This window comes from Microtus pennsylvanicus, chromosome 5, assembly GCF_037038515.1.
Source record: "Microtus pennsylvanicus isolate mMicPen1 chromosome 5, mMicPen1.hap1, whole genome shotgun sequence".
Taxonomy (NCBI): domain Eukaryota; kingdom Metazoa; phylum Chordata; class Mammalia; order Rodentia; family Cricetidae; genus Microtus; species Microtus pennsylvanicus.
The window spans coordinates 9,141,288-9,166,366 of record NC_134583.1 but is presented as its reverse complement, the minus strand read 5'-3'; the positions used below and the strand labels follow the sequence as shown (position 1 = coordinate 9,166,366).

At 43.7% G+C, this 25,079-nt stretch overlaps 1 protein-coding gene across 1 annotated transcript; it reads left to right on the top strand.

The window, feature by feature from the left end:
• The first annotated feature begins 5,080 nt into the window (after positions 1 to 5,080).
• Srsf12 (serine and arginine rich splicing factor 12) lies at positions 5,081 to 17,888 on the top strand. The gene is made up of 5 exons (XM_075971249.1): positions 5,081 to 5,254; positions 11,820 to 11,919; positions 12,799 to 12,907; positions 13,080 to 13,221; positions 15,555 to 17,888. Exons 1-5 carry the CDS (start codon positions 5,190 to 5,192, stop codon positions 15,922 to 15,924), a joined length of 786 nt encoding a protein of 261 aa, XP_075827364.1. The 5' UTR covers positions 5,081 to 5,189; the 3' UTR covers positions 15,925 to 17,888.
• The last annotated feature ends 7,191 nt before the right edge of the window (positions 17,889 to 25,079 follow it).

The following is a 25,079-nucleotide window of genomic DNA, read 5'->3' as shown; positions in this document are numbered from 1 at the left end:
TGAATTCTAGGGTAGTTTCTACATAGTGGGACCTTGTCTCAAAAATAAAAAAGCATCATTTACTCAAAAAAAAAGCCCTCAAAATAACAGATAATTTAGCAAGAGTATTTCACATAAAAGATGTCTAGTCTTAGCTACAAGTTCACTGTCTTCAGGGACTAAGCAGTATACTTCTATTCTGCTGCCATCAAGTATGTGAGTTCTTCCTCAAGAAATCCTTTTGAGTCTGAAATACTCACAGTGTTCCAGCTATCTCTGCAAACTCCAGACAATTGAGTCTGAGATAGTCACAGTGTTTCGGTTATCCCTGCAAACTCCAGGCAATCGAGTGTGAGATACAACGTTCCAACTATCCCTGCAAACTCCAGACAATTGAGTCTGAGATAGTAACAGTGTTTCAGCTGTCCATGCAAACTCCAGACAATTGAGTCTGAGATACTCACAGTGTTTCAGCTGCCCCTGCAAACTCCAGGCAATCGAGTGGGAGATAGTCACAGTGTTCTAGCTATCCGTGCAAACTCCAGGCAATCGGGCAAAAGCTGAACAAACTCCCTTTCAGGTGCTATTCCAGGTGTCTCTGTAGAACATTTCTGTTTACATGTATTTGATCAGAACACAGTCACGCTGACACCTCAGCAAGGGAGGCTGAGTGACATAGTCTCTTTGGCTGAGTGATGTGGCTTCTAGAGCAGGCCTTGATAAACAGGAGGGCAACTGAAGATGAACAAGGCAGAAAACTGGAAGGAAAGGTAAGAATATAGTAATATATTAATTATATATATAGTAATATAGTCACTTTGAATACAGTAAATCAACCATAAAAAATTAGCAAATGAAGAAACACCCGTATATCCAACACATTCAAGATCTAGATTCATACACGTTAGGGAACATGCTCACTGACTTCTGAAAGAGATTAACTTACCCCTTCTACTTAGGTTGTCGTAGAATGAGATTTTACATATTTCCTACACGCAGCATAAGTATAAACTTCATAATAGGAGGCAATCATGTTTTCCAACTGGGCTATATGAATGGTGTTTTCTAAACAGTGTGAGATAATGGGGGGGGGGATTTATAATCCATCCTATATAAATCTATCAGCTGAGGGGCGTGGTCTGTGATAGAGCATTTGACTGGCAGTCATAAAGCCCAGGCTCGATCCCCAGTACCACACACACCAAACAAATACAGCACACAAAACAAAATCAGCAAGCAAAAAAACCCAAGCCTCCCATCACCTCCCACTTCACTGTTGAGGGAGCTTGTGGCAGCTCACTAGAGGAGAGTTACCGCCACCTGCTGGGGAACTGCAGCATTAATCCTTCAAATTACCACACACGCTTGGAGGCGCACACACAGGCCTAAGCACAACTTGATTTCTGTTAGTTATAGTTCCCCACTATAACACTCAAAACCAACGCTAGATAATTAATCTGCTTAAGCTACACCAGTCTGCTGTGTGCGGTGACACGGGCTGAGACGGGACAGTCTCAGAGTACAGGACCTGGACTGTACAAATTCCTTACTTTCAGGAAGTGGACAACTCAAAGGCTTCATTCAGAAAGTCCCTGAAACTGATCTGATACACAAAGACCCTCCCTCCTCAAGCGTCTATAGCATGCAAAGACTGTTTAGATACACTTTCGGACAAGCTAAGCTCCTGGAAGAGATTCAGACCAGCTGAGCTGCCTAGAAGATACTTTTCGATTTGTTTAATTGCTTGTTGGTTGCTGAGTGAGCTGGTTACCAGCTTTTCTGAGCTGCTATAGATTCCAGAACGGACCTTGGTGCCGCAACTGTCTTTGAGTCATTCCCGTAAGTAACCCCTTACCCATATTCCTGCAGGTCACCCCTAATAAAACTCATCTGTTCAAACTGAACTTCCGTGCTGTTTGTTATGAGTACGCATTTGTTCACATACCACAGGAATGTCACACAACACATGGTGACTTATGGACTATAATCAATCCTAGTACTTGGAGGTGGAGGTAGGGGATTATCATGGTAAAGTCAGGCTGTATTATATAATGAGTTCCAGGACAGCACAACAGAAAGAAGCCAGAAAGTTGTGTTCTCGTGCACTATTTAGGAGAGGTTCCCTGGAGAGACAGCAGAGGGGAGCAAACAGAGAAGGAGCAGAAAGGCCTTTGCTACATCCTAGATTCTAAATGGCGACCACTACTCTTAGCTATTTTATCAGACACAAGTCATACAATACCCAAACATCAGCTATAATTTCCTATGTGCCTCTGTTTTCTGTTTTGAATATTGTAATTACAGTTTATTGATTTGTGTGTGTGGATGTGAAGGTAAGAGAAAGCAGTTGGAGTCTGCTCTCTCCTTCTACCACGTAGCGCCTTGGAATCTAACTCAAGTTGTCAGGCTTGGTGGCAAGCGCCTTTGTCTGCTGAGCCTTCTCACCAGACACCATCTGCTTTCATACATGTAACATACACAAAGATTTAAGAGTTTGTCTAGCCAGGCAGTGGTGGCACATGTCTTTAATCCTAGCACTCTGGAGGCAGAGGCAGGCAGGTCTCTGAGTTCAAGGCCAGCCTGATCTACAGAGTTAGCTCAAAGACAGTCAGGACTACATAGAGAAAACCTGTCTCAAAAGAAAAAATTAAGAATTTGTTCGTTAAAGCAAGCTTTAACAGTTGAAAAAGGGTTCTGACTTTTTCTTTTTACAGTACTCTTTGTAGAGCTATAATATTCTCCTCCTCCTCCTCCTCCTTCCTCTTCCTCATGTTTTTTACAATGCTGGTACCCAAACCCAAGGCCTCATGCACACTAGATAAGTGCCCTGCCATCCTGAGCTCTATCCCCAGGTCTGTGTTGATTTCAATTACAAGTTTTGAGTTTGTTTATTTCTGTTTTGTTTTGTTTGTTTTTCTCAAGACAGAGTTTCTCTATGTAACAGCCCAGGCTGTCCTGGAATTCACTCTGTAGACCAGGTTGACCTAAAACTGACAGAGCTCCACCTGTCTCTGCCTCCCGAGTGCTAGCATTAAAGGTGTGTGCCACCACTCCTGGTTCAATCACAACTATTTAACTTTTTTTTCTAAGTGAAATAGGAAGGTATGGGGTGCATACATGCCTGTAATTCCAGTGCTACAGAGACTGATACAGGAGGATTGCTGTAAATTCAAGCCTAGCTGGAGCTACTTCAGTGAGTACCAAACCAGCCAATGCTACATAATGAGACCCTGTCTCCAAGTGGGAAAAGGCAAAACAATTATAGAATCTACATAAGTAGTTTCTTAAAATATTTAAAAATATAAGTCTTGTCTTCATGAGGCTTGAAGGTGATGATGGGCAAAGAGGTCCACAGACTCTTGTGTCCTTCACAGGGCACATGTCTCTAGCCACATTGTCATTCTAGACTAACTCTTTATTCTCCTAATTTAAAATGTTTCTATTTTAGTGGGAGGAGTCACAGATGTGTGCCTGTGCAGAGGCCAGAGGAGGTTACAAGGTGTCTTCTACTCTACCTCTCTCTCTTCTCTGAAGATGGAGTCGTTTACTAAACCTGAAGATTTGGACTTCTTCACTTCTGCAGGGCTTGCTGCCCAGTGAGTTTCTGACCTCACAAGGCTGGGGTCACAGGTGTGTGGCTATGCTCAGGATTTTATCACATGGGTGCTGGGAATTCTAACCCAGGACCTCATGTTTGCACAGCAAGCCTGCTTCTCTCCTGAGCTGTTCTCCCAGTCACTGGACCGAGTCCACTCCTGGATGAGCCTCTGCCACTCTGTGACGAGTCATCTGATGCTTGAAGACATGGGTCAGCAAAGGGGGACTTTTCTCTGGGTAAATGTGGGGGTTTTGTTTGTTTGTTGTTTTATTTTTAAATCTAGGACTGGGAGGGTTTTTAGTCTGGGCCCTCAGGAAACATCAAAAGAACAATGAAGCTCAATTTTATCAGTTACTCAACACAACTGGTTAGGACACTGGGTAATCTTAGTACAGTATTCCGTTTTTCAAACTATTTTTGTTTTATGTTCATAAGTGTTTTGCCTACATCTATTTATTTATGTATGTATGTGCATTGCACGTGTGTTTTGTGCCCCCACAGGGGCCAGAAGATGGTGTTGAATACCCTGACACTGGAGTTAAGGAGATTGTAAGTGACCATGTGGATGCTGGGAACCGAACCCAGGACCACAGCAAAAGCAGCAAGCACTCTTAACTGCTAAACTTCTCTCCAGCCCCTACCCCTACCCCACCCTGGTGTAATATTATTGAGTTGTCTACTCTTGAAAATGTTCCTGCCTCAGGCACTAAAAGGGAATGCTGTTGTTCTGAAAAAGATGCTTAGAGGCTTCAAACATGTTTGGAAATGGAAAGAGGAGGTCTAAGCAATATCAGTGAGGACACATCTCACTTAGACCAGGCTGGCTTCAAACTCCTTCTGTAGTAGAGGATCTCTCTACCATTCCCTCCCCAGCAGCCCTGGGATTACAGGTGCCACCACCATTCGGGTTTTATGAGGTACTGGAACAGCGTGCCTCCTGCATGCTAGGAAAAGACTCCAACTGAGTTACCCGCGCCTCTCCCGCCCCCCCCCCCCCAGTCCTAAGAGGATAAACTTCATTAAGTCATCAAATTTGTTGCATTTGTTACAGCGGCCCAGCTAAGCAATACAAAATACTCTCAACTTTCTCCTTAGTAAGTCCAGCTGGATCCTGGTGTGCAGCCACAATACATAAGGGATCCTAGGCCTGAAACGTTGTTACAAAAATATGCCAAGCAAACAAACAAAAGATCTGCTGTCTGGGTTTCTTTGATGCTACCCCAGTTGATTGCTGCGGGCCTTCACACTTAAAGCCGCAGTACTGTAGCTGTTCTTCCCTATTCGTGTGTGTACATTCCTTCTCCATTGAGGATGGAGTTGATCTCTTCAGGGAAACGCTGAGGCTACGCTTGCATGCTCGCAGTAGGGGCCCTGCCCCTTACTCAGGACTCTTTCGAAGCCCTGTCCGGGAACTTTTCTGGGACTGCTTGGGTGAGGCATGTCTCCCGGTCTGGATCGGTGGATATCGGGTCTGTTCCCGAGCGGCTGAGACAGTGTCCAGGTTGATGCTGGCGCGGCCGCTCAGGCCCCGCGCCCCCAGCCCGCGTCTGCGGCTGCGCGGCCGGCCCGGGAGGGGGCGCGGCGGGCGGCTGGGAGCGGGGCCGCGAGCGGCATGTCTCGCTACACCAGGCCCCCCAACACCTCCCTGTTCGTCAGGAACGTCGCCGACGCCACTAGGTGAGCCAAGACGGGACCCCGCGGGAGTACGGGTCGGGGTGGAGGGGTGTCTGGGTGCGGGCTGGGTGGTGGGCTGTCGCATGCCGGCCGGGTGCCTCGGTGCCCGGCTGCAGGCTGTCGGGTGCCTGCCAGCTGGGTGTCGGGGTACCAGTGGGTGTTGGCGTGCTGGCCGGGTGTTGGAGTCATGGACAGGTGTCGGTGTACCGAACTACTGGGTGTACGGGTGTTGGGGTGCTGACCAGGTGTTGGGGTGCTGTCATGATGACAGGATGCTGGCCGAGGTGCGGGCCGTGGTGGCAGTGCTTGCTCAGGCCCTGTTGTCACTGCGTCCTGCAGACGCCGCCCACTAACCTTCCGGAGTAACTGGGGCTGTCTCATCTCAGGATGCGCACCTTAGGCCTTGCAATTTCCTCTGCGCTGTTCAGGCAGTGCTGACGGCCCAAATTTAATATACGAGGCCAGCCTGGTCTACAAAGCGAGCTCCAGGACAGCCAAAGCTGTTTCACAGAGAAACCCTGTCTTGAAAAGCCAACACACGCACACACGCGCGCGCGCGCACACACACACACACACACACACACACACACACACACACACACACACGACTAGTCGATTATCTGATGTATATTTTTCTTGTTTTTCTTTGAGTGCTGGAGACAGTCTTAGCCCTTCATCTTGGTTAAGTTGTCAGTTTCAATCCTGGGAGTCTGTCTCCTGCAGCCCTCATTGAAAATTCTGTCTAGAGGATTGTCAAGCATAGAGCTTAAGAAATGTCCTTTTTCATAGAGCACTTTTTCTTTTAATAGGAGTAGGAGGAAATGGGAGAGGTGACATTAAAAGACACCTTAATTTCACTGGAATCACTTAATCCCACTTTCTAGTTCTACCATCTTGTCCACTTAAGGAAAAGTTGAAGTTCAAAGGTTTTAACCTTTGTGCCTGGACCCAAATAGGCACAAAACTATGCATTTCTTCACATGTTGGTTTCTGGAGTAATCATGACTTAAGTTTTGATTTGTTAAGAGAGAGTCTCCATCTAGTCCAGGGTGGTCTCAAATTCCCTACGTAGGCGAAAATGACCTTGAACTTCTCATCCTTCTGCCTCCACCTCCCTCCCAAGTACTAGGATCACCGGTGTGCACCACCACTAAGCTGATAATCTACTTTTAGGGATATTAAGTGCTTCAAATTTGATCACTATAAATATATGTGCCACAACTATAGACTGTTCATTAATAGAATTTTAAGATGCCTGTGTTTTATGGTTCTTTTCTTACCCTGTTTATCAATATATTGTTACATAGAGAAGCAGAATTTAATATTTGGGTAGGCTTTAAAAAATCTCACACTTAGACAACTTGGACAATTAGCGCCAGGTCTTTGTGGCATGTTTACAAAAGAAACCCCAGACATTTCCAAATCAGATGGCCCCAAGAGGTATGCAGGTGACTGAGGCTGCCAGCTTACAAGGCATAGTAGAATGGCCCGGACTGCAGCAAATGAGTATGCACCATCTAACGGGGAAGTCATGTTGCTACCTCCCCCCCCCCTTTTCAATTCTAGAGATTCTGACCCAGGGCTGTGTGCATGCTGGGCTCCCTACTGATCTATAGCTACTGGGACATCGCTTCAGCAACCAGGATTTGGGCTTCCTATGCCAACCTCTCCCCTAGCTGTGATTACAAGCATATGCCGCTAGCACCCCCAATTTGCCTTGCCTCAACTTACTTTCAAGAGAAGTCAGAAACCTGGATTTTTGTGTATATTGAACTAGCTTTTAAAACATCGCTATTATTAAGTTGTATAAGGGGCTAGCAAGATAACTCCGTGAGTGGAGATGCCTGCCTCCAAGCCTGAGGATCTGAGTTCTAGCCCTGGGAGCTACGTGCTGGAAGAAGAGAACAACCCCCTCGAGTTGTCCTCCGATCTCACATAAGCCACATGCACACACCACGCTAAAGATGTATTCAGATGAATAATGTGGATTCTCTTCTTTGTAGATTTAGAAGCTCTAAAATAGTGGATATTTCATATTTCTATAATGCTCCAACATTGTGCATTCTGAATAAAACACATCTGGCCTGGGGGTGCAGTTCAGCAGATTGCTTGCCTTACATTCTTGAGGCCTTGGGTTCTGTCCCCAGCACCACAAAGTAAAACAAACAACAACAAAAAAAAACCATGTCTTCATGTGACTACGAACCTTGGATCCAGGTAACCCTCCCCCGAGTGCTTAAACTGATAATTGAGAGTTACTAATTCTATTTTCTGTTCTTTCATCACTTTTTAGTCCGACACTGGGGAGGTAATCAAAACTGAGATTGTTTTGTATCAAGAGAATAATAGTTTCTCGTTTTTGTTAAATACCCACTGTGTGACAAGTGCCAGGTGAAAAACTTAGAATAAGTCAGAGATGGCCCAGTAGGGTCAAACACCTGTGGCCAAGCCTGACAGCCCGCGTTCAGTCCCCAGGGCAAACAAGGCAGGAGAGCTGACTACTTCGTGCTATTGTTCGATCTCCACATGAACACTGTGGCATCTGTGCCCAACACATACACACATGCAGAGAGTAAATGTCATTTTTAAAAGCTTCACATATATCACCTTATTTAGTTTTTGTCATCGCGTATGCCTTATTTAGGGTTAACACTGCTGTGATGAAATACCATGACAAAAGCAACTGAGGGAGAAAAGGGCTCTTTTTGTTTATGCATCCACATCACACAATTCATCATCAAAGGAAGCCAAGGCAGGAGCCCAAACAGGGCAGGAACCTAGGGTAGGAACTGATGCAGAGATCATGAGGAGGTTGCTGCTTACTGACCTGCTCCACAGGGCTCCCTCAGCCTTCTTATAGAATCCAGGACTACAAGCCCAGGAGTGGCTCCACCCACAATGGACTGGGCCCTCCCACATCAATCACTAATTAAGAAAATGCCCTACAGTCTTCCCACAGCTTGATCTTATGGAGGCATTTTCTCAGTTGAGGCTTCCTCCACTCTAGCTTGTTCAGGCTGACATACTGCAAGCCAGTACACTGTGTGTATGTTTACATTTTATTTCAGATTTTAGAGACAGAGTTTCTCTATGAAGCCAAGAGAAGGCACGAGGAGCAGAGGCCCAAACATCTGCATACTCAGTAATCCCAGAAAGTACTAAAACGAAAGTCATAATAGATATGCAAAGGACGTGTAGGGTAAAAGAGAGGAAGAATATACAAAGAAAATATAAATAATAAATTATTTTAAATGAAGAGATGTGACATGACATCATGAGACAAGGGACATCCAGAGATGCCACTGAGTTCATTTTCTGCTGGCATCTACTCCTGGGCATGCAGCCGACCAATGAGAGTAGTTTGTTTCCCCAGTGAGACTCCTTTGGAGGAAATGGAATTTTCATTTGCAAGTGATCATCAAATTGGAGATTGCTCTGGGTTAGGAATGGGGGCCTGTGTCCACGTCTCCTCAGTCCTTGGACCCCAAACTGATGCAGACCAGTGCCAGGCTCCGTGCGTGCTGTGTCTTCATTCTCTGTGAATCTGCAAGTGTCTCTACGGTAAGATGGAGTCCTTTGGGTGTATGCCCAGAGTGCTACAGCTAGATCTTGACATAGGTCGGTTCTCAGCTTCCAGGGGAATCACACGCTGATCTCCATAGTGGCCACACTAGTTTGCATTCCAATCCGCAGTGACTAAGAGCTCCCTTTCTGTGACTCTTCTCCAGCATCTGGGGTCATTTTTTTTAAGCTTGGCCATTTTGACTGGTGTAATATGAAATCTCAAAGCTATTTTAATTTGCAGTTTCCTGATGGCTAGGGATGTTGAACATTCCTTAAACTGTTTCTCAGCCATTTGTATTTCATCTTTTGACTAATCTCTGTTTAGTTCTGTACCCCATTTTTTAATTGTGTTATTTGTTTTCTTGGTGTTTAAGGTCTTTTTATTCCTTTGTATATTATATATAGTTGACAAATCTTTTTCCCATTCTGTAGGCTGCTCTTCACTGGAATGATGGTGTCCTTTGCTGTACAGAAGTTGCTTTGTGTAATGAGGTCCCGTTTGTCAGTTATTGGTACTAATGCCTGCTATGTTGATCCCTTTTCAGAAAATTCCTTCCTGTTCCTATAAGAGCTATTATATTACAATTCTCTCCTCCATCAATTCAGGGTATCAGGTCTTCTGTTGAGACCCTTGGTCCATTTTGAGTTGAGTTTTGCACAGGGTAAGAGATATGGGTCTAGTTTCATTCTTCCACTCAGTAACTTCCATTCACTTTCATTCAATCCAGCTTGACCGGCACCATTTGTTGAAGGTGTTGTCTTTTCTTCAGTGTGTATTTTTGGCCTCCTTGTCAAAACTCAGGTGCTTATAGGTGGATGGACTTAATTTCTGGGTTCTTGTTTTCAGGAAAAGGCACTCCATGTGCAATCCTGACAACCTGAGTTTGATCCCCAGATTCCACCACTGTTACTGATATTCCATCACTGTTACTGATAACAACTCCTTCCATTCACCGGGACCAGAAGCTGTGCAGTCACCTTGGAGTCTCCCTTCTGTATTGTTTTTAAAGCTCTCTTCTTTCTTCAGGACCATGCATGCTTAGAACTTAAGGCTGAGCCTCTGTGAGCTCTCTCAGGCTGTGTGTGACAGTGATTGATGACAGACAGGCGTGTTTTTCCATCTCCATTACTTGCTAGCTCAGTGACATTATAGACAGACTAATCTGTCTGTAAACAGCCAGAGTTGTGGGAATTAAGTCATATTCAGACAAACAGCTTCTTGTGTATGTAATTGTCAGCTAGCACAACTAGACATGTGCCTCCAGTTAAATTGTCGCTCCACAAAGAGAAATAATGCTGTTGTCAAGGTTCAAAGGAAATGCCAATTCTCCAAACTCCAAAAAGCAGTCCAAATACCCAGAAATGAGCTCAACATGGACGATAGGAGGAGTTCCCCATTCACAGATTCCCTCCAGCTCACAGGTTTCCCTCCTCCAAAGCTGCTCACTTTCCTTATAACCCTGCTATTTCTATTATGTTCTCTCTAGACTCTGTTCCTCTCGCTCTTTTCTCTACTCCCTATCCCCTGCTATTCTCCCCTCTCTCACAGATAGTCCTGGTCACGTCCATCCTGCTGGTCATTGATGTGGGAGGGTCTTCTGTCTATGTGTTACTTTCATTGGTTAATAAAGAAACTGCCTTGGCCCTTTGATAGGACAGCAGCTTAGATAGGTGGAGTAGACAGAACAGGATGCTGGGTAGAAGGCAGTGAGGCAGTCGCCATGAAGCTCTGGCCCAAGATGGACATAGGTTAGAATCTTCCCGGTAAGCCACCACCTTGTGGTGCTACATACATTAATAGAAATGGGTTAATCAAGATATGAGAGTTAGCCAAGAAGAGGCTAGATATAATGGGCCAGGCAGTGTTTAAAAGAATACAGTTTGTGTGTTGTTATTTCGGGTGTAAAGCTAACCATGCGGGAGCTGGGCAGGACAAAAAACAGGCCTTCTTGCCTCTTCACTACAGGTCCACTCTACTTCTCTCTCTCTCTGCTCTGGACTCCTTCAGATGCCTCTGACTGCGCTCTCTCTCTCTCTCTCTCTCTCTCTCTCTCTCTCTCTCTCTCTCTCTCTGCTTTTTCTTAAGTAAGCCCTGTGCCTTTAATGGTAGAAGACATACAGAAGGTTCAAAATATCATTAGCTATAAGAATAAAGTAGTTAACTTTGCTTTATGGTATACGGGAAGAACACACTTTTTTTTTTGTTAAAGTCCAAGAAATAATTCTGAGACTGCTTTAGATTCTAATTTCTTGCTTTCTGAAAACAAAATTCAAATAAACATGAAGTTATAGTGAGACAAGAATGCATTCTTAAATGAACATCAAGTCTTGTGATGGAAGTAATTTTCAAGAGTGGACGTGCTGGGCCAGGCCTTTTGAAATTAAGTTAACAACCACATAAAATGTTTGTAAAAATACAGACTCCCAGGTCCCCCATCCAGACTTCCTGGATTAGGGTCTCCAAGAAAGAAAGGACTCAGAGGAGATTTTTTTTTTCCTTTTAAAGCCTTGGGTGAAACTAGGCTTGATGGTGCAACCTGCAGTCTTACCACTTGGGGAACTAAGGCAGAAGGACTGTTAGTATAAGGCCAGCCTGGTCCATATAGCAAGGCTTGGTTCCCCCACCCACAAAGAGAAAGAAATGTGAGTAACTGTTATAAGAGACAGCTGTAGATATGGAAGTTTAGACAATATACTTTCATTTTCCTCTTTTTTTTTATTTTTATTTGTGTGTGGGCCTCTCTCTGTGTTCTATTCCTCCTCTTCTCTCTCCATGCTTAAAGAGTAAAAGACAACTTGCAGGAGATGATTCTCTTTCCACCATGTGGGCTTAAGGTTTTGAACTCCGGTCTTTAGGCTGAGCTACTCAGCCTTTACCCAGTGAGCTGGGCCCTCTCACTGGCCGGACGATACGCTTTGTTTTGAAAGTTTCAGTTGGATTTCTGTAGGCCAAGTGTTATTCAGCCTGTTTATATTTACTTGCCTTGTTTCTGTACCGCTCCAGGCCCGAGGACCTACGCCGAGAGTTCGGTCGGTACGGCCCCATAGTGGACGTTTACATCCCGCTTGACTTCTACACTCGCCGCCCCCGAGGGTTCGCCTATGTTCAATATCCTCTACTGTACGTGCGCATGCAAACATGCTTCATAGTGTGCTTATCCACATACGTGTTTAGGGATGGATGTTATGAGATCAACATTGTCTTATTAAATGTGTTTTTTCTTTATCTCAGAAACTCTACAACAGTCCCCCATCGCCTTACCCCCCTCTCCGAGCCCCCCTTCCCCCAGTCTGGACCAGCTTGTTAGCTAGACTCCAACCATAAGCGATGGGAGAGACTGGAGCCAGCGTCCCCTTTGATATGTTAATAGGCGCTTCAGGTAGCCATTTGTGCCAGGTTTCTTTGAGACCTCTATGGTTTCCTGTTACTTTATACTTACACCTAACTAGTAGCACATAGGGGACTGTTGAAAGTAGTAGGTTCAGAGGTGGGCACCACCCTCAAAGAGCCAAGGTCATCTTTTGTCTTAGCTTGCTTTTATTATTGCAGTTCTGTTTATAATGAGTCATTTCTCTTACATTTCATAACTAGACTTTTAGCGATAGAGGCCTTTTACTTACAGAATAAAAGCTTCTGCGTGCTGATATTTCCAGTGAAAACCTGATAAATCCTTTCTCTGAAAAGGGGGTTAAGCCCTAAGCAGTTTATTTTATTTCTTGATTTTATAATGCCAGCTAATTTGAAATTAATTTCTTTCCTCACATTTCAAATTATGCTGCTAATTGTATCTGCTATTCTGTTCTTGTATTCATGCTTCTAAATCACAAGAGTGCATCTGTTTTCATAATAAAACAGAAAAGCTTTTCTGGTTATTCATATTGGAGCCAGAACTTGGTTTTCTTGTCGATTGAATTTCACATGTAAATAATACCCAGAAACAGTTTCGTTTACCGTCTGATGTCCAAAGTGTCCTTAACAGCAGCTCATGTTTGAAGATGTTCGAGATGCTGAAGACGCACTCTATAACCTCAATAGGAAGTGGGTCTGTGGCCGGCAAATCGAGATACAGTTTGCCCAAGGTGATCGCAAAAGTAAGTGTAAAGGACCCTTAGCTCTCTATGACAGAGCCAAGCTGTTACTGTTTCCGAGTGTCAGCAACAGTAGCGTGTCACTTAAAGGTCTTCAGAATACGGTCCCGACCGAGCGGCAGGGACTGTGGTTTTCAGGGGTAAACTCTTAGGAACCTTGTTCTTCATGTTCTAGCACCCGGGCAAATGAAGTCGAAGGAACGCCACCTGTGCTCGCCGAGTGATCACAGGAGATCCCGAAGCCCCAGCCAGAGGAGGTCTCGAAGTCGAAGTTCATCGTGGGGCAGAGACCGGAGGCGCTCAGACAGCCTGAAAGAGTGAGCACTGAGAGCATCAGCACACGGCTCCGTGTTTCCCTTTTTCTAGGAAATGTTTTAAAGAAGTACTAGGGCGGGTTTAATATGGACAAACAAATTTCTGTAGAAAGACATGCTCTTCCCTATCACATATGGGTTCTGTTTGTTTTCCTGGGCTGTGGCGTTGAACTCAGGACCTGGCAGATGCTCGCGGGTGCTCTGCTGGACCTCTACACTGGCTCTGGGGCTGTATTCCCAGCACCCCCTGATTTGTAGACTCTTTAGCTTTAGGCAGGGTCTTGTTATTGTTGTTTTGGTTGTTTGTATTATAGGTATATGCTTATGGATGTCTGTGCACTGTGTGCATGTGCGTATGCATGCATGTTAGAGGCTTATTACCAAGTGTCTATTTATTTATTTATTTATCTTTTTAGTTTTTGAGACAGGGTTTCTCTGTGTTGCTTTGGAACCTGTTCTGGAACTTGCTCTATAGACCAGGCTGGCCTTGAACTCACAGAGATCCCCCTGCCTTTGCCTCCCACGTGCTGGGATTAAAGGGATACGCCACCACTACCTGGCTCAGGTGTCTTTCTTGATCACTCTCTACCTTGGTTTTTGGTAACAGGGTCTATCCTTAACCTGAAGCTCATGCTTCAGGCTAGACTGCCTGTCCAGTGAACTGAAGTCTACCTCTCTCTACCCCATTACACCCCCATTGCTGGGTTCACAGAGGTGACCAGTGCCTCCTAACTGTATAATATATATTATAATAACTGTATAATATATAAAGATGCTATATAATTCAAGTGTTTTGTCCCTTAAGTCCCAGCCAGTTCGGTAGCTTTGAACTTGAGGCTTCTGGACTCAACTTTTGCTTATGTTGACTATTCTCTAATGCTTTCAGAGGATGGTTTTGCTTTTCTTTGCATAGAGAGCATTGCTGTGCAGCCAAGGCTGGTCTGGAACTTGAGATCCTTCTGCCTCAGTCTCTTGGGATGCTGCCACAATAGGCATTTCCCATCATGCTAACTCGTACAGCAGTTTTTGCTTTTACAAGCATTATTTGTAAACTTTTAATGATTGTTTCCTTTCTTTCCTTATTTATAAGGTTTTTTTTCTTCCAATTTTTATGCCTGTTAACAGTTGTTCAACCCAGCAGGGTGTTGGGTGCATGTCTGTAATTCCAGCACTTGGGAGGTTGAACAGGATAATACAGGACTTTTTTGTAGAACTAAGGCATATGATATAGCGTCACAAGGTAAAAATGTTTTGAGCATATTTTCTAGTATAACAGATATTACAGACTTGTTATGTATGTTTGAGTCAAAAGCATGAATGATAAAATTAGAATTATTTCTTTTAGGCTAGAGGTGTAGTTTGGTGGTAGAGTATTTGCCTAGCAAACACAAGGCCCCAGGTTCTAGGCCAAGTGCTGCCAAAAAAAAAAAGTGTCTTGTCATTAATCTATTAAAACATAATGAACATAATATATTAATCAGACTTCCCATCATGATGACAAACACTCCAAAGAAGAACTTAAGAAGGAAAGATTTATCTTGCTCAGAGTTTCTGAGGGTCCAGCCCATGGGAGGCTAGATCCATTGCCGTGGGCCTGATGTGAGGCAGACTATTGTACCCAGTGACTTTACTGTGCAGGTTGCTCAATTCATGGCAAACAGTAAGCCGGGAGGGGGGAGAGAACAGGTGATAAGAAACAGCTGTTGCCAGGCAGTAGCACAACATGCCTTTAATACCAGCACTTGGGAGGCAAAGACAGGTGGATCCTTGAGTTTAAGACCAGTTTGGTCTACAAAGCAAGTTCTCAGACAGCCAGGACTACACGGAGAAACCCTGTTTCAAAAGACAGACAGACGGGGGGGGCCCTCCTACCTCACACCTCCTGATGACTCCATACACTGTGAGTCCATCAGGGACCAACCCACTGATTAGGTCAGATCCCTCAGAATCTAGTCACACACCCAAAGCCTACTGGCTGGCAATCAGGCCCCTAATACTTGAGTCTGGGGAGGTTTTCTTTTTATCCATATGGGTCTTTTACTTGTGTGTGTGTCTGTGCCTCACATTTATGCAATGCTTTGAGTGTTCAGAAGGTGCCAGATCCCCTGGAACTGCAGTCACAGACAGTTGTGTATAACTGACCACATGAGTGCTAGGACTCAAATCCAGATCCTCTGGAAGAACAGCAACTGCTTTTAACCCCTGAGTCCCTCTGACAGCCCTGTGGGGTGTATTTCCTATTCGAACCATAGCACTATGAAGCCCATCAGAAAGTGCTGTCTCTCAGACTGTTGTCTTGTATAAAGTACATGCTCTAATGTTACACATGCTTTCAGGTCTCGACACAGGCGATCTTCCTACAGTCAGTCTAAATCCCGCTCCAAATCACTACCAAGGCAGTCTACCTCAGCAAGGCAGTCGAGAACACCGAGAAGGAATTCTGGATCTAGAGGCCGGTCAAGATCCAAGTCCTTACCGAAAAGGTCCAAGTCAATAGAAAAATCAGAGTCACGCTCACCCCCAAAGCAGACTGGCTCAGGAGCAAAATCCAGACCACATGGACGGCACTGTGATTCCATCGCAAGATCCCCATGCAAGTCTCCCAGAGGGTACACCAGCTCCGGAACCAAGACACAGACAGCAAAGCATTCTCACTTTCCGTCGCACTCCAGATCACGGGGTTACCACCATAAAAACAGTTGGTGAACAGCCGCTTCCGGAAGAGCCACCGCGCTCTGCTATGAGTTATTAGACCTCATTGTGGTTAAAATTCCTCAAGGCTTATAGAAGTGGGAACTGGTGTTAGTTACCTTGGCCATGTGGAAGGAATACCATCACCCTAGCTTTGACTAATAAGTATTTGATCTTAATTTAAGGGCTCACCCACAAGTCACCATGGCCAGCACGGCATAGGCTGTACTTGGTTCACGCTGTAGCAAGGGGGTACTTCCCAAAGGAAAGAGGCAAGATCCAGTATAAAAATTCTACTTAGATATGAAATCCTATCAATAATATTCTTTACAAAAGTATTTTTTACTCTGAAACACTTTTCACATAAAAAGTAATCGTGATTCTATGTAATTGCATAGGCCAGACTTAAACTGTTTGACACCTGTGTCTTTCTTGTGACTTCTGTTTAAGCTTGGGCCAATTCTTGGTAGGCATTAGTTCAAATTACAGCATTCTGAAATCTCAAAAGAAAAAAATCTATATAGATTCTGCAGCGGTTCAAAAAATAGTTAAAAGATGTTTAAAAGATAAAGAACCTTTCATTGTTTTTGAATACAGCAGCATAGACCAGTTGGCATGAAATGATATCCATGTTTGCTGAAAATACGAAAACAAAGCTGGGTATGCCTGCAATCCCAGCGCTTGGGAGATGAGGTCGGAGGGTCAACCCACCATGGACTGGGCTACCAAGACCCTGTCTAGAAATAAATAAACAGATGCTTTTTAAAAAGGCGAAACCATTTTAGAAGTACTAGATTTTGAATGGTTTGCAACTACTCTAAAAACTATGGTGTGGAACACTCAGAATCCACAAATACTCATATTAAGCCTTACATAGTTGAAGTACAGTACATTTTGTATAAATTCACATTTATACCATTATTTCTATATAGCTATTTTCATCTGCATTTTTCTTTTTAGAGCTCTAGTTCAATATCCTAATTATATACAAAGTCTTTTTAAAGAAAAGAATTAAACACATAGTACATTATATTAAGAAATGCTAGCCAATGAGATAGCTCGGTGAGTAAATCCACTCACCATCCACACCTGGCCACCCGAGTGAAAGCTGGACAACTTGAGTTCAGTTCCTGAACCCACTCAGAAGTGGAAGAGAACTGGCTCCTGCAAACTGTCTCCGACTTCCACACTGTGCAATGGCCTGTGCACGCACACACACACACACACACACACACACACACACACACACATATAAATGTATGCAAAAACTTTAAGTTCAAAACTGTACCTTCAAACCAGACATGTAGTACACGTACATGCCTGCCATCCTAGGACTCGGGAAGCCGAGGCAGGAACTTGAGACCAGCCTCGGAAACACTGAGATCCATCACACACACACACACACATACACACACACACACACACACAAAGAAAAAGGTCTTCATAAAAACAGCTTCTAGGTGAGGCATTTGACTTTTACATTATGCTACGCTACATCTTAAAAACCAAATAACTTTGTTACTGCTTTTGTAGTAGTAGAATTTCTTTTACCATGTCATTGAGGTTTACATTTCAGAGGGTTTTGCAGATTTGTGATAGAATGGTTTGCATCTGATTGTCATAGGAGATATGTTTACAGATTAGCTTTGTTGAATCACATTGCTGAAACACACTGTCAGCCCTTACAGCTAATATGTATGCCTGGAATACCTAAGAAACATGTCTTACATTTTCAGTATTTGGAGCTATGTTGCTTCTATTAATTTCCAATACAGAGTTCCATAGTCTTTGCATTTTAAATCCTTTATGTGAGAAAAACTTCACAAAATAATTTGTACATTGGTGATACTTGGAGAAGTAACACAAATTAATGTATATTATACTCTCTGGATATATTTTGTCTATTTAACCATAGCAACATTTATTTATTTCCAAACTTCACTCTGATGTTCCTCTGTAATAAAGCGATTATAAAAGCCTGAGAGACTGTTGGAAGCTTGAGGAGTTTGAAGTTATCCTGGCCCGTGCGTATATATACGCTGTCCTCTTAAATAGTGGCACATGTAAAGCCTTGGCTTCCTCCATCCCAGCACTGCAGGAGTGGGAGCAGGGAACCGAGGAACTCACTGTACTTCTACGTTGTCTTTACCCTCACAGATCCATTTATCAAGGGACCATTACCTCAAGGGCGCATGACTTTTCTTGGGGAAACTTGAGCAAACTTGTAGTCACCCCAGAAAGGTTACTAACAACAGTCCATCCCAGTCTAGGTTGGCGAGCTGATGAGGAGAAGTAGGCTTACAGAAGCAGCTTACAGGCTGTGGAAGAAAAGCCTCCCCTAGCAACTGTTTCTGTGTCCTATAGGCTGTCTCATGAACTTCCTCCCCTTTCTCCAGGGAGTGTTAGTGAGCCCAGTCTTATGAGGGTCCTCTGAAGTTACCATGCCTGCTCTGATTTCCACCTGGCTATGGCCATGTCATGCCCAGAAAACAGCATTCTGTAACACTTAGGAAAAAGTTAATACAATCCTGAACATGCTTAAATTTTCCACTCATGTTTGACTTGGTTTTTCAGTAAAATACTGTTAATACCAAAGATCCAAGGAGAAAGGTCATTGGCCCGAATCATCATGGCCAAATTAATTAAAGCAAGCTTTTTTTATTCATGTACACAGGCTGTCTCCCGCCAAAGTCGAGGTTCAAGAGATGAGCATTGGATATGAAGCAGAGAAGGATTTTATAGCTCGGAGGTAGGGGCTTCCAAATGGGTGATTTGACAGGTAATAGGTGGGGTTAGAGACGCAGAACATAAGCATAACGAGTTAGTCATAATGACCTCCTGAAAAAAATACATGGTTGCAAGTGGTCGTAACAAGGGTGTCATAACCACAGGTTTGTCATAGGTGGTCATATAACCGCTCGAAACAAAAGCATGGTTGTCATTTCCTGCAACAGGCAGTACAGAACCATTTGTAGCTAAGGTTACAGGAGGGGCAGAATCCAATCCTTGAGAAACAGAGGTTTAATCATAAACAGGAATAAACTTAGTTTGTCTTTACTATAAAATGGCTTTTAAGCCCAAGATGGAGACAGGCTGGTTCGTCAGTCCCTAATGCTGATGAGGACAGTGTTCAGTTTGAATGAAATGTGGCTTAAATTTTTTTTATTTAAAATTTTTACTATATGTATGGGTGCTTTGCCTGCATGTATGTCTGTGCATTGCATGTGTGCCAGGTGCCCCAGGGAGGCCAGAATAGGGCATCAAATCCCTGGAACTGGAGTTATATATGGTTGTGGGTCACCATGTGGGTGCTGGGAATTGAACCTAAGCTCCCAAGAAGTGCATTTCAGTGCTGATAACCATCTCTCTAGCCTCAATTAGATTTTTTTTTAAGAGCTAGGATTTGTTTTGGCTCACAGTTCAAGACATAATCCATGATGGTGGGAAAATCGTATCGGCAGATGCAGAAAGCAACGGATAAATGCGTGTGCTCAGTTTCTCCTTTTTATTAGACTCTGAAACCCAAGCCCACGGGATGGCCCCACCCACCCTTCCTGTTGGTCTTGGTCTTAGTTAGGGCTACTACTGCTGTGATGAAACACCATGACCAAGGCAGCTTTTTATTTCTGGCACGGGGGGCAGGGGTGGTTTTATGAAAAAGGGCTACTTTCTGTAACCCTGGCTGTCCTGGGACTCATTCTGTAGACCAGGCTGGCCTTGAATTTGGAAAACCAACTGCCTCTGCCTCCCAAGTGCTGGAATTAAAGGCGTGTGATAACACTGTCCAGTTAAGGCAACTTTTTTTTTTTTTCATTTTTAAGACACGGTTTCTCTCTGTGTAACAGTCCTAACTGTCCTGGAACTCACTTTGTAGACCAGGCTGGCCTCAAACTTAACAGAGATCCACCGGCCTCTGCATCCCAAGTGTTGGGATTAAAGGTGTGTGCCTCCACACGTGGCCAAGGCAACTTGTAAAAAATAGATTTAATTGGGGGCTTGCTTATGGCAGAGTGTGTGGTGGCAAGCAGGGCACTGCAGTAGTAGCTGCTGTGAGCTCACATCTGATCTAAAAGTTGTAGGCAGAGTGTATATGTCTCCCAGGGGGAGACTGGGCCTTACGTGGACTTTTTGTTCGTTTTACATTTTTTTTTTGGTTTGCCCTGAAAACCACCAGGGCAAACTCAAATCCCACTTGTCCATGCCAACATCAAAGGGATTATTAGAGGGCTCTTTGTATTTCCATTCCTTCCAGCTTTTCTGGCTACAACACACTTCTCTCTTGGACTGGTTCCATAGTCTTCCTGCCTCCATCTGTTCAGCATACCAGATGGGTCAAATGGAAGCTTCCAGCTACTTCTCCAGCATCATGTTTGTCTGCCTGCCACCACGATACCTGCCCCCATTTAAATGATTTCTCTTGAAAGCTGTCTTTTAAAAGATGGTGTTTCATTGCATAATAGTAACCCTACCTAGGACAGAATACGAATAAATGACATTGTAATTGAGGGTCTTGTAGACAGAGGGGCAGATGTAACAATACTTGTATCCGAATCTTTGCTTTGAAACTGGCCTCTTCAGGAGATAAATGTTCAGCTTTTTGTTTTGGGTTTTTTTTGGTGGTGGTGGGGGGGGATTGGAACTTTAACTCAGGTAAAACAAAGTGCAAGAGGTGTTGGTTGAATACATAGGGCCAGAAGCCAGAATGGAAAATTAAAATCATATGTAGCTAACATTGCAATGCATTTTTGGGGATGTAATTTGTTACAGCAATGGAAAACTCAGATTAACATTCCTCCAATCTCAGAAACAAACCATAAGCTAATGTATATTCCTGGAAAAGCATTAAAAGGTATTATAAAGAACAGTCACTGACCATTCAGTCGGCACATAAGCAGGGCACAACAGCTGTTGATCTTTCAAAGGTACCAACAGCCCTACCTTTAAAATGGTTAATGGACAAACCTGTATGTGTTAAGCAATGGCCTTTGACATCAGAAAAATTAGAGGCTTTAGAACAGCTGTCATAGGAGCAGCTAAATGTTCAACATATTGAAGAATTGACCAGTCCTTGGAATTCTCCTATATTTGTCATTAAAAAGAAATCTGGAAAATGGATAATGTAGTGGATTTGAGAGCCATAAAGAAAGTAATTCAGATGATGGGCTCTCTACAGCCTGGAATTCCTATGCCTTCTCTATTACCTAAAAAATGGTCCATTATAGAGATTGACTTAAAAGACTGCTTCTTCGCTACACCTTTACAAGAACAAGATGGGGTAAAGATTTGCCTTCACGGTGCCTACTTATGATAATTCTCAGCCTACTAAAAGATAGCACTGAAATGTTATCCACAAGAGATGTAAACAACCTCACCCTGTGCCATTATTTTGTTTAACGTAAGTCAGAAATTGTTGTGATCCAGCTGCCCTCACTCCCCCTGAGAGAGGAACTTCCTTGTGGTCTGTAATTGACAAGGATGTTTGTGTTCTTTTTGGCCTGTGGGTCTCCACAGAAAAAGTAGAGGTATAAAAGGTTGCTGGACAAACTAAAGGTTGCTGTTCTTCCATCTGAAAAGAAGCCTCTGTGTCTCAATCTCTGCACCCTCCCACACCAGTCTTGGCTATCCAGGCTGTGCTGGCTGCAGCAAGAAATGATTCATAAACAGCTTCCTCAAATCTATAATTTACCATCATATGAACAATATCTTACTCGTAGATACCTTAAAGAAAATGTTAAAGAAGTAAAGAAAATTTTGCCTGGTTGGGGATTAAAAATTGCTCCTGAAAAAATGCAGAGGAGATTCTAATACCTAGGCTATAAGATAGGCTTACAAAAAAATTCAACCTCAGAGATTACAAATCATGAGAGATCAATTATGAACTCTTTAATGATAGTCAAAAATTGCTGGGAGTTATTAACTGACTACAGCCCACAAATGTATTGACAACTCAAGAACTAACTGATTCAAACCTTACAAGGTGATAAGGACTTAAATTGTCTGAAAATGATCAGCTGAGGCTGAGAGAGAATTGGCTTTGGTAGGAGAGAAATTACAGGATGCACATGTGTATTATTTGGATCTGGACTTAATTACATAATTTTACCTTCTATGCATTTTCCTACAGGACTTTTAATGCAGAGAGAAGATAATATCTTACAGTGGGTATTTTTACCACACAGAGTAAAAAATTGAAGATGTATGTAGAAAGGGTTTCTGAACTGATTTTAAAAGGAAAATTGAGCCTTTGTCAATTAGCAGGAAACACCCAGCAGAAATTGTAGTACCTTTCAATAATGCTGAAATGTTCTCTTTATGGGCAAAAAAATGAATATGGGCTAAGAGTTTGTAGCAATTTTTAGGAGATACTAACAACAATTATCTCAAAAGAAGAGCGTTCAGTTTATAAAGAGAATTAATTGGATCCTTCCTCACACTGTATGGGGAAGAAGGCCAATTTCTGGAGCCCCTACATTCTATACTAATGCAAACAAATCTGGGAAAGGAAGGTTATAAGTTAGTATTAAGTAAAGTGGCTCAAAATTCTTACAATTCTGTTCAAAAGTCAGAATTATATTTTATTCTCATGGTATTATTAGATTTTCCAGAACCTCTTAATATAGTTACTGACTCTCATTATACAGAGTTGTTTTACATGTTGAAACTGCTGAATTTATTCCAGAAAATTCAGAATTGACCTTGTTATTTGTTTAATTACAAGAAATAATCAGAAATAGAAATCAACCCTGATATATAGTACATATCAGATCCCATATGGGCCTTCTAGCACAAGATAATGATGAAATTGATCAATTATTAGTAGGAAGTATTCTAGGAGCCTCAGAATTGCATAAGAAACACCTTGTCAATAGAAAGGGCTTGAAAAAAGATTTTCCATGACTTGGCAACAAGCCAAGGAAATTATAAGGAAATTAACGAAACTCCACTACCTGCAGGAAGTAACCCAAAGAAACTAAATTTTGCAAATGGGTATATTTTATTTTGCAGAGTTTGTAAAATTAAAATATGTACACACATCATAGATACATATTCAGGATTTCAATGAACAACTGCTTTGAGTTCTGAAAAGGCTGATTCTGTAATCATGCATTTGTTAGAAGTTATGCCCACTATGGGAATTAAGACTTCAGCATACGTCTCTAGTATTACAATATAAAGCATATTAAAGGTATACCCCACAATCCTACAGGGAAAGCAGTTATAGAAAGATCTATTTGAACTCTAAAAGATATGCTTAATAAACAGAAAGGGGTAATAAAGATCCGCCAGACATAGTGTTGTTTCTGTGGCAGACAAACCCACGTAGTTTATTAGGGAAGAAGAGGGATAAGGCGAAGGAAATGCTGACCAGCAGTCTCCCAGGCTCCTCGCTGCCCTGGGTGGCCATTGGCCAGGGTCATCTCCTGATAGCCGCAGGCAGGCCTTGTCGGTGAGTGCCAATCTGGACGGTGGCAACTGTTCACTGTGTGATCTGCTCCTGGGACTGTGTGCGGAATCTCCCCCGGGGAGAGAAGCGGTTGCAGAACTGGGTTACTGGTGCGCATCTCGCGACCGTGCAGCTAGTGAGACTCTGCAGTGCTATGCTGCTGGTGTGCTGCCACTGTGGCCCCGCTGAGCGTCTACTGTGCTGTTGGTGGCCATTTTTCTGTGCCACTGGTGCGCATCCTGCTGTGTGCCCCTGGTGACCGTCTTGCTGCTGTGCGGCCGGCGGCCATTGGAAATGCCAACGATTCTGAGTACACTGTGGACCAATGAGCGGCTTCAACAGCATGCAAGGCGGCTCCAGTGGAGGCAGCAGGGGAAGGAACAGGACGCGGGAATGCTGCAGCAGAGGCGCGGCTCCAGCTGGAGGGTCCTAGGAGAGGGTCCTAGCAGGCTCTGGCTTCAATGCACCAAGGCTGGGGGGGGGGGGGGAGGCAGGGATGGGGACGATGACAAGAGCACTGCGCAAGCCGAATGCAGTCACCGCAGTCAGCTAGGGCTAGTTCAATGGAGGAATCCTAACAGTTTGCACTATACTTTATTCTCTCTAAGTTTTCTAAATGCTCTCATGAGAAACTGCTGCACAGAGACATTGGATAGTAGACAAAAGAAAATTGTTGAATTAAATCAGCTTGTATACTTTAAAGATGTGTTGACCTCAGAATGGAAACCAGGATAAGTGTTATGTTGGGGAAAAGGTTTGTTTTGTTGTTGTTTTTGTTTCCACAGGAGAAGAAAAACTACGCATGCCATCAAAATTGAAAAAGATTAAATTCAAGCAAGAGAGACCTCTTGATTAGAAGAGGCGATAGTTCATCAAACAGCATTGTTGTATAACATTTTGTGTTCTAACAAAGCTTGCCTGAGAACAGAGAAAGCCACTAGTTAACCATAGAGGCCGGGCAGTGGTGGCATAGACCTTTTATTCCAGCACCTGGGAGGAGGGTGCAGGAAGAAGCGAAGTTCGAGACCACCCTGGGTTAACTGAGATTGAAACTGTGTGAAAGAGAAGCAGCCAGGCAGTACAGGTTTACACCTTTAATCCCAGCATGTGGGAGGCTCACACCTTTAATCCCATCATGATGGAGGTGAGACAAGAACATAAGGTGGGTGGAGACAGGATCTTGCCCCTTTCAGTCTGAGGATTCGCAGAGATAGGATTTCCCGCCTGATCTGAGATTTTGTAGCGCTAAGAAGAGACTGTGACGGCTACTCTCCTTTTCTAAAAATTCAGCTTTCACCCTAACATCTGATTCCGGGTTTTTTATTGATAAGATTAATTAGAACCACGTTTTACAGAGTGGCCATTCAATCTAAACTAATTTATAATATTAACGAATGCTTTTCATGACTTCCTTGGTGGCTCTCCGTTGGGTCGCAGGATGAAGAGCGAGCGGGAGCGAAGTCACTGGCAGCGACACCGGACGGACGAAAAACTGGCGACCATGGTGGTGAAGCAGGGGTGTCTGAGCCCGGAACCAGTCACGCACCTCCGGCCCGACGTCCCAGCCTCTAACCTGTCCTCGCCACCGGGCGCTGAGGCAGGCTGCGGTAGCCACCGCAGGGGTCGAGCCCGGGGAGCGAGGCGGTCCCCATTAAAAAAGAAAAACAAGTTCTCAGGGAGAAACAAGTCTCCACCGACTGAGAGAAGCCGGAGTCTCCACTATGTC

Coding starts and splice junctions, on each gene's coding strand:
- Srsf12 (XM_075971249.1), top strand. CDS start 5,190: ATGTCTCGCTACACCAGGCCCCCCAACACCTCCCTGTTCGTCAGGAAC. Junction 11,920..12,798: donor GCCCCCGAGGGTTCGCCTAT/GTTCAATATCCT, acceptor CCTTAACAGCAG/CTCATGTTTGAAGATGTTCG. Junction 12,908..13,079: donor TGCCCAAGGTGATCGCAAAA/GTAAGTGTAAAG, acceptor TTCATGTTCTAG/CACCCGGGCAAATGAAGTCG.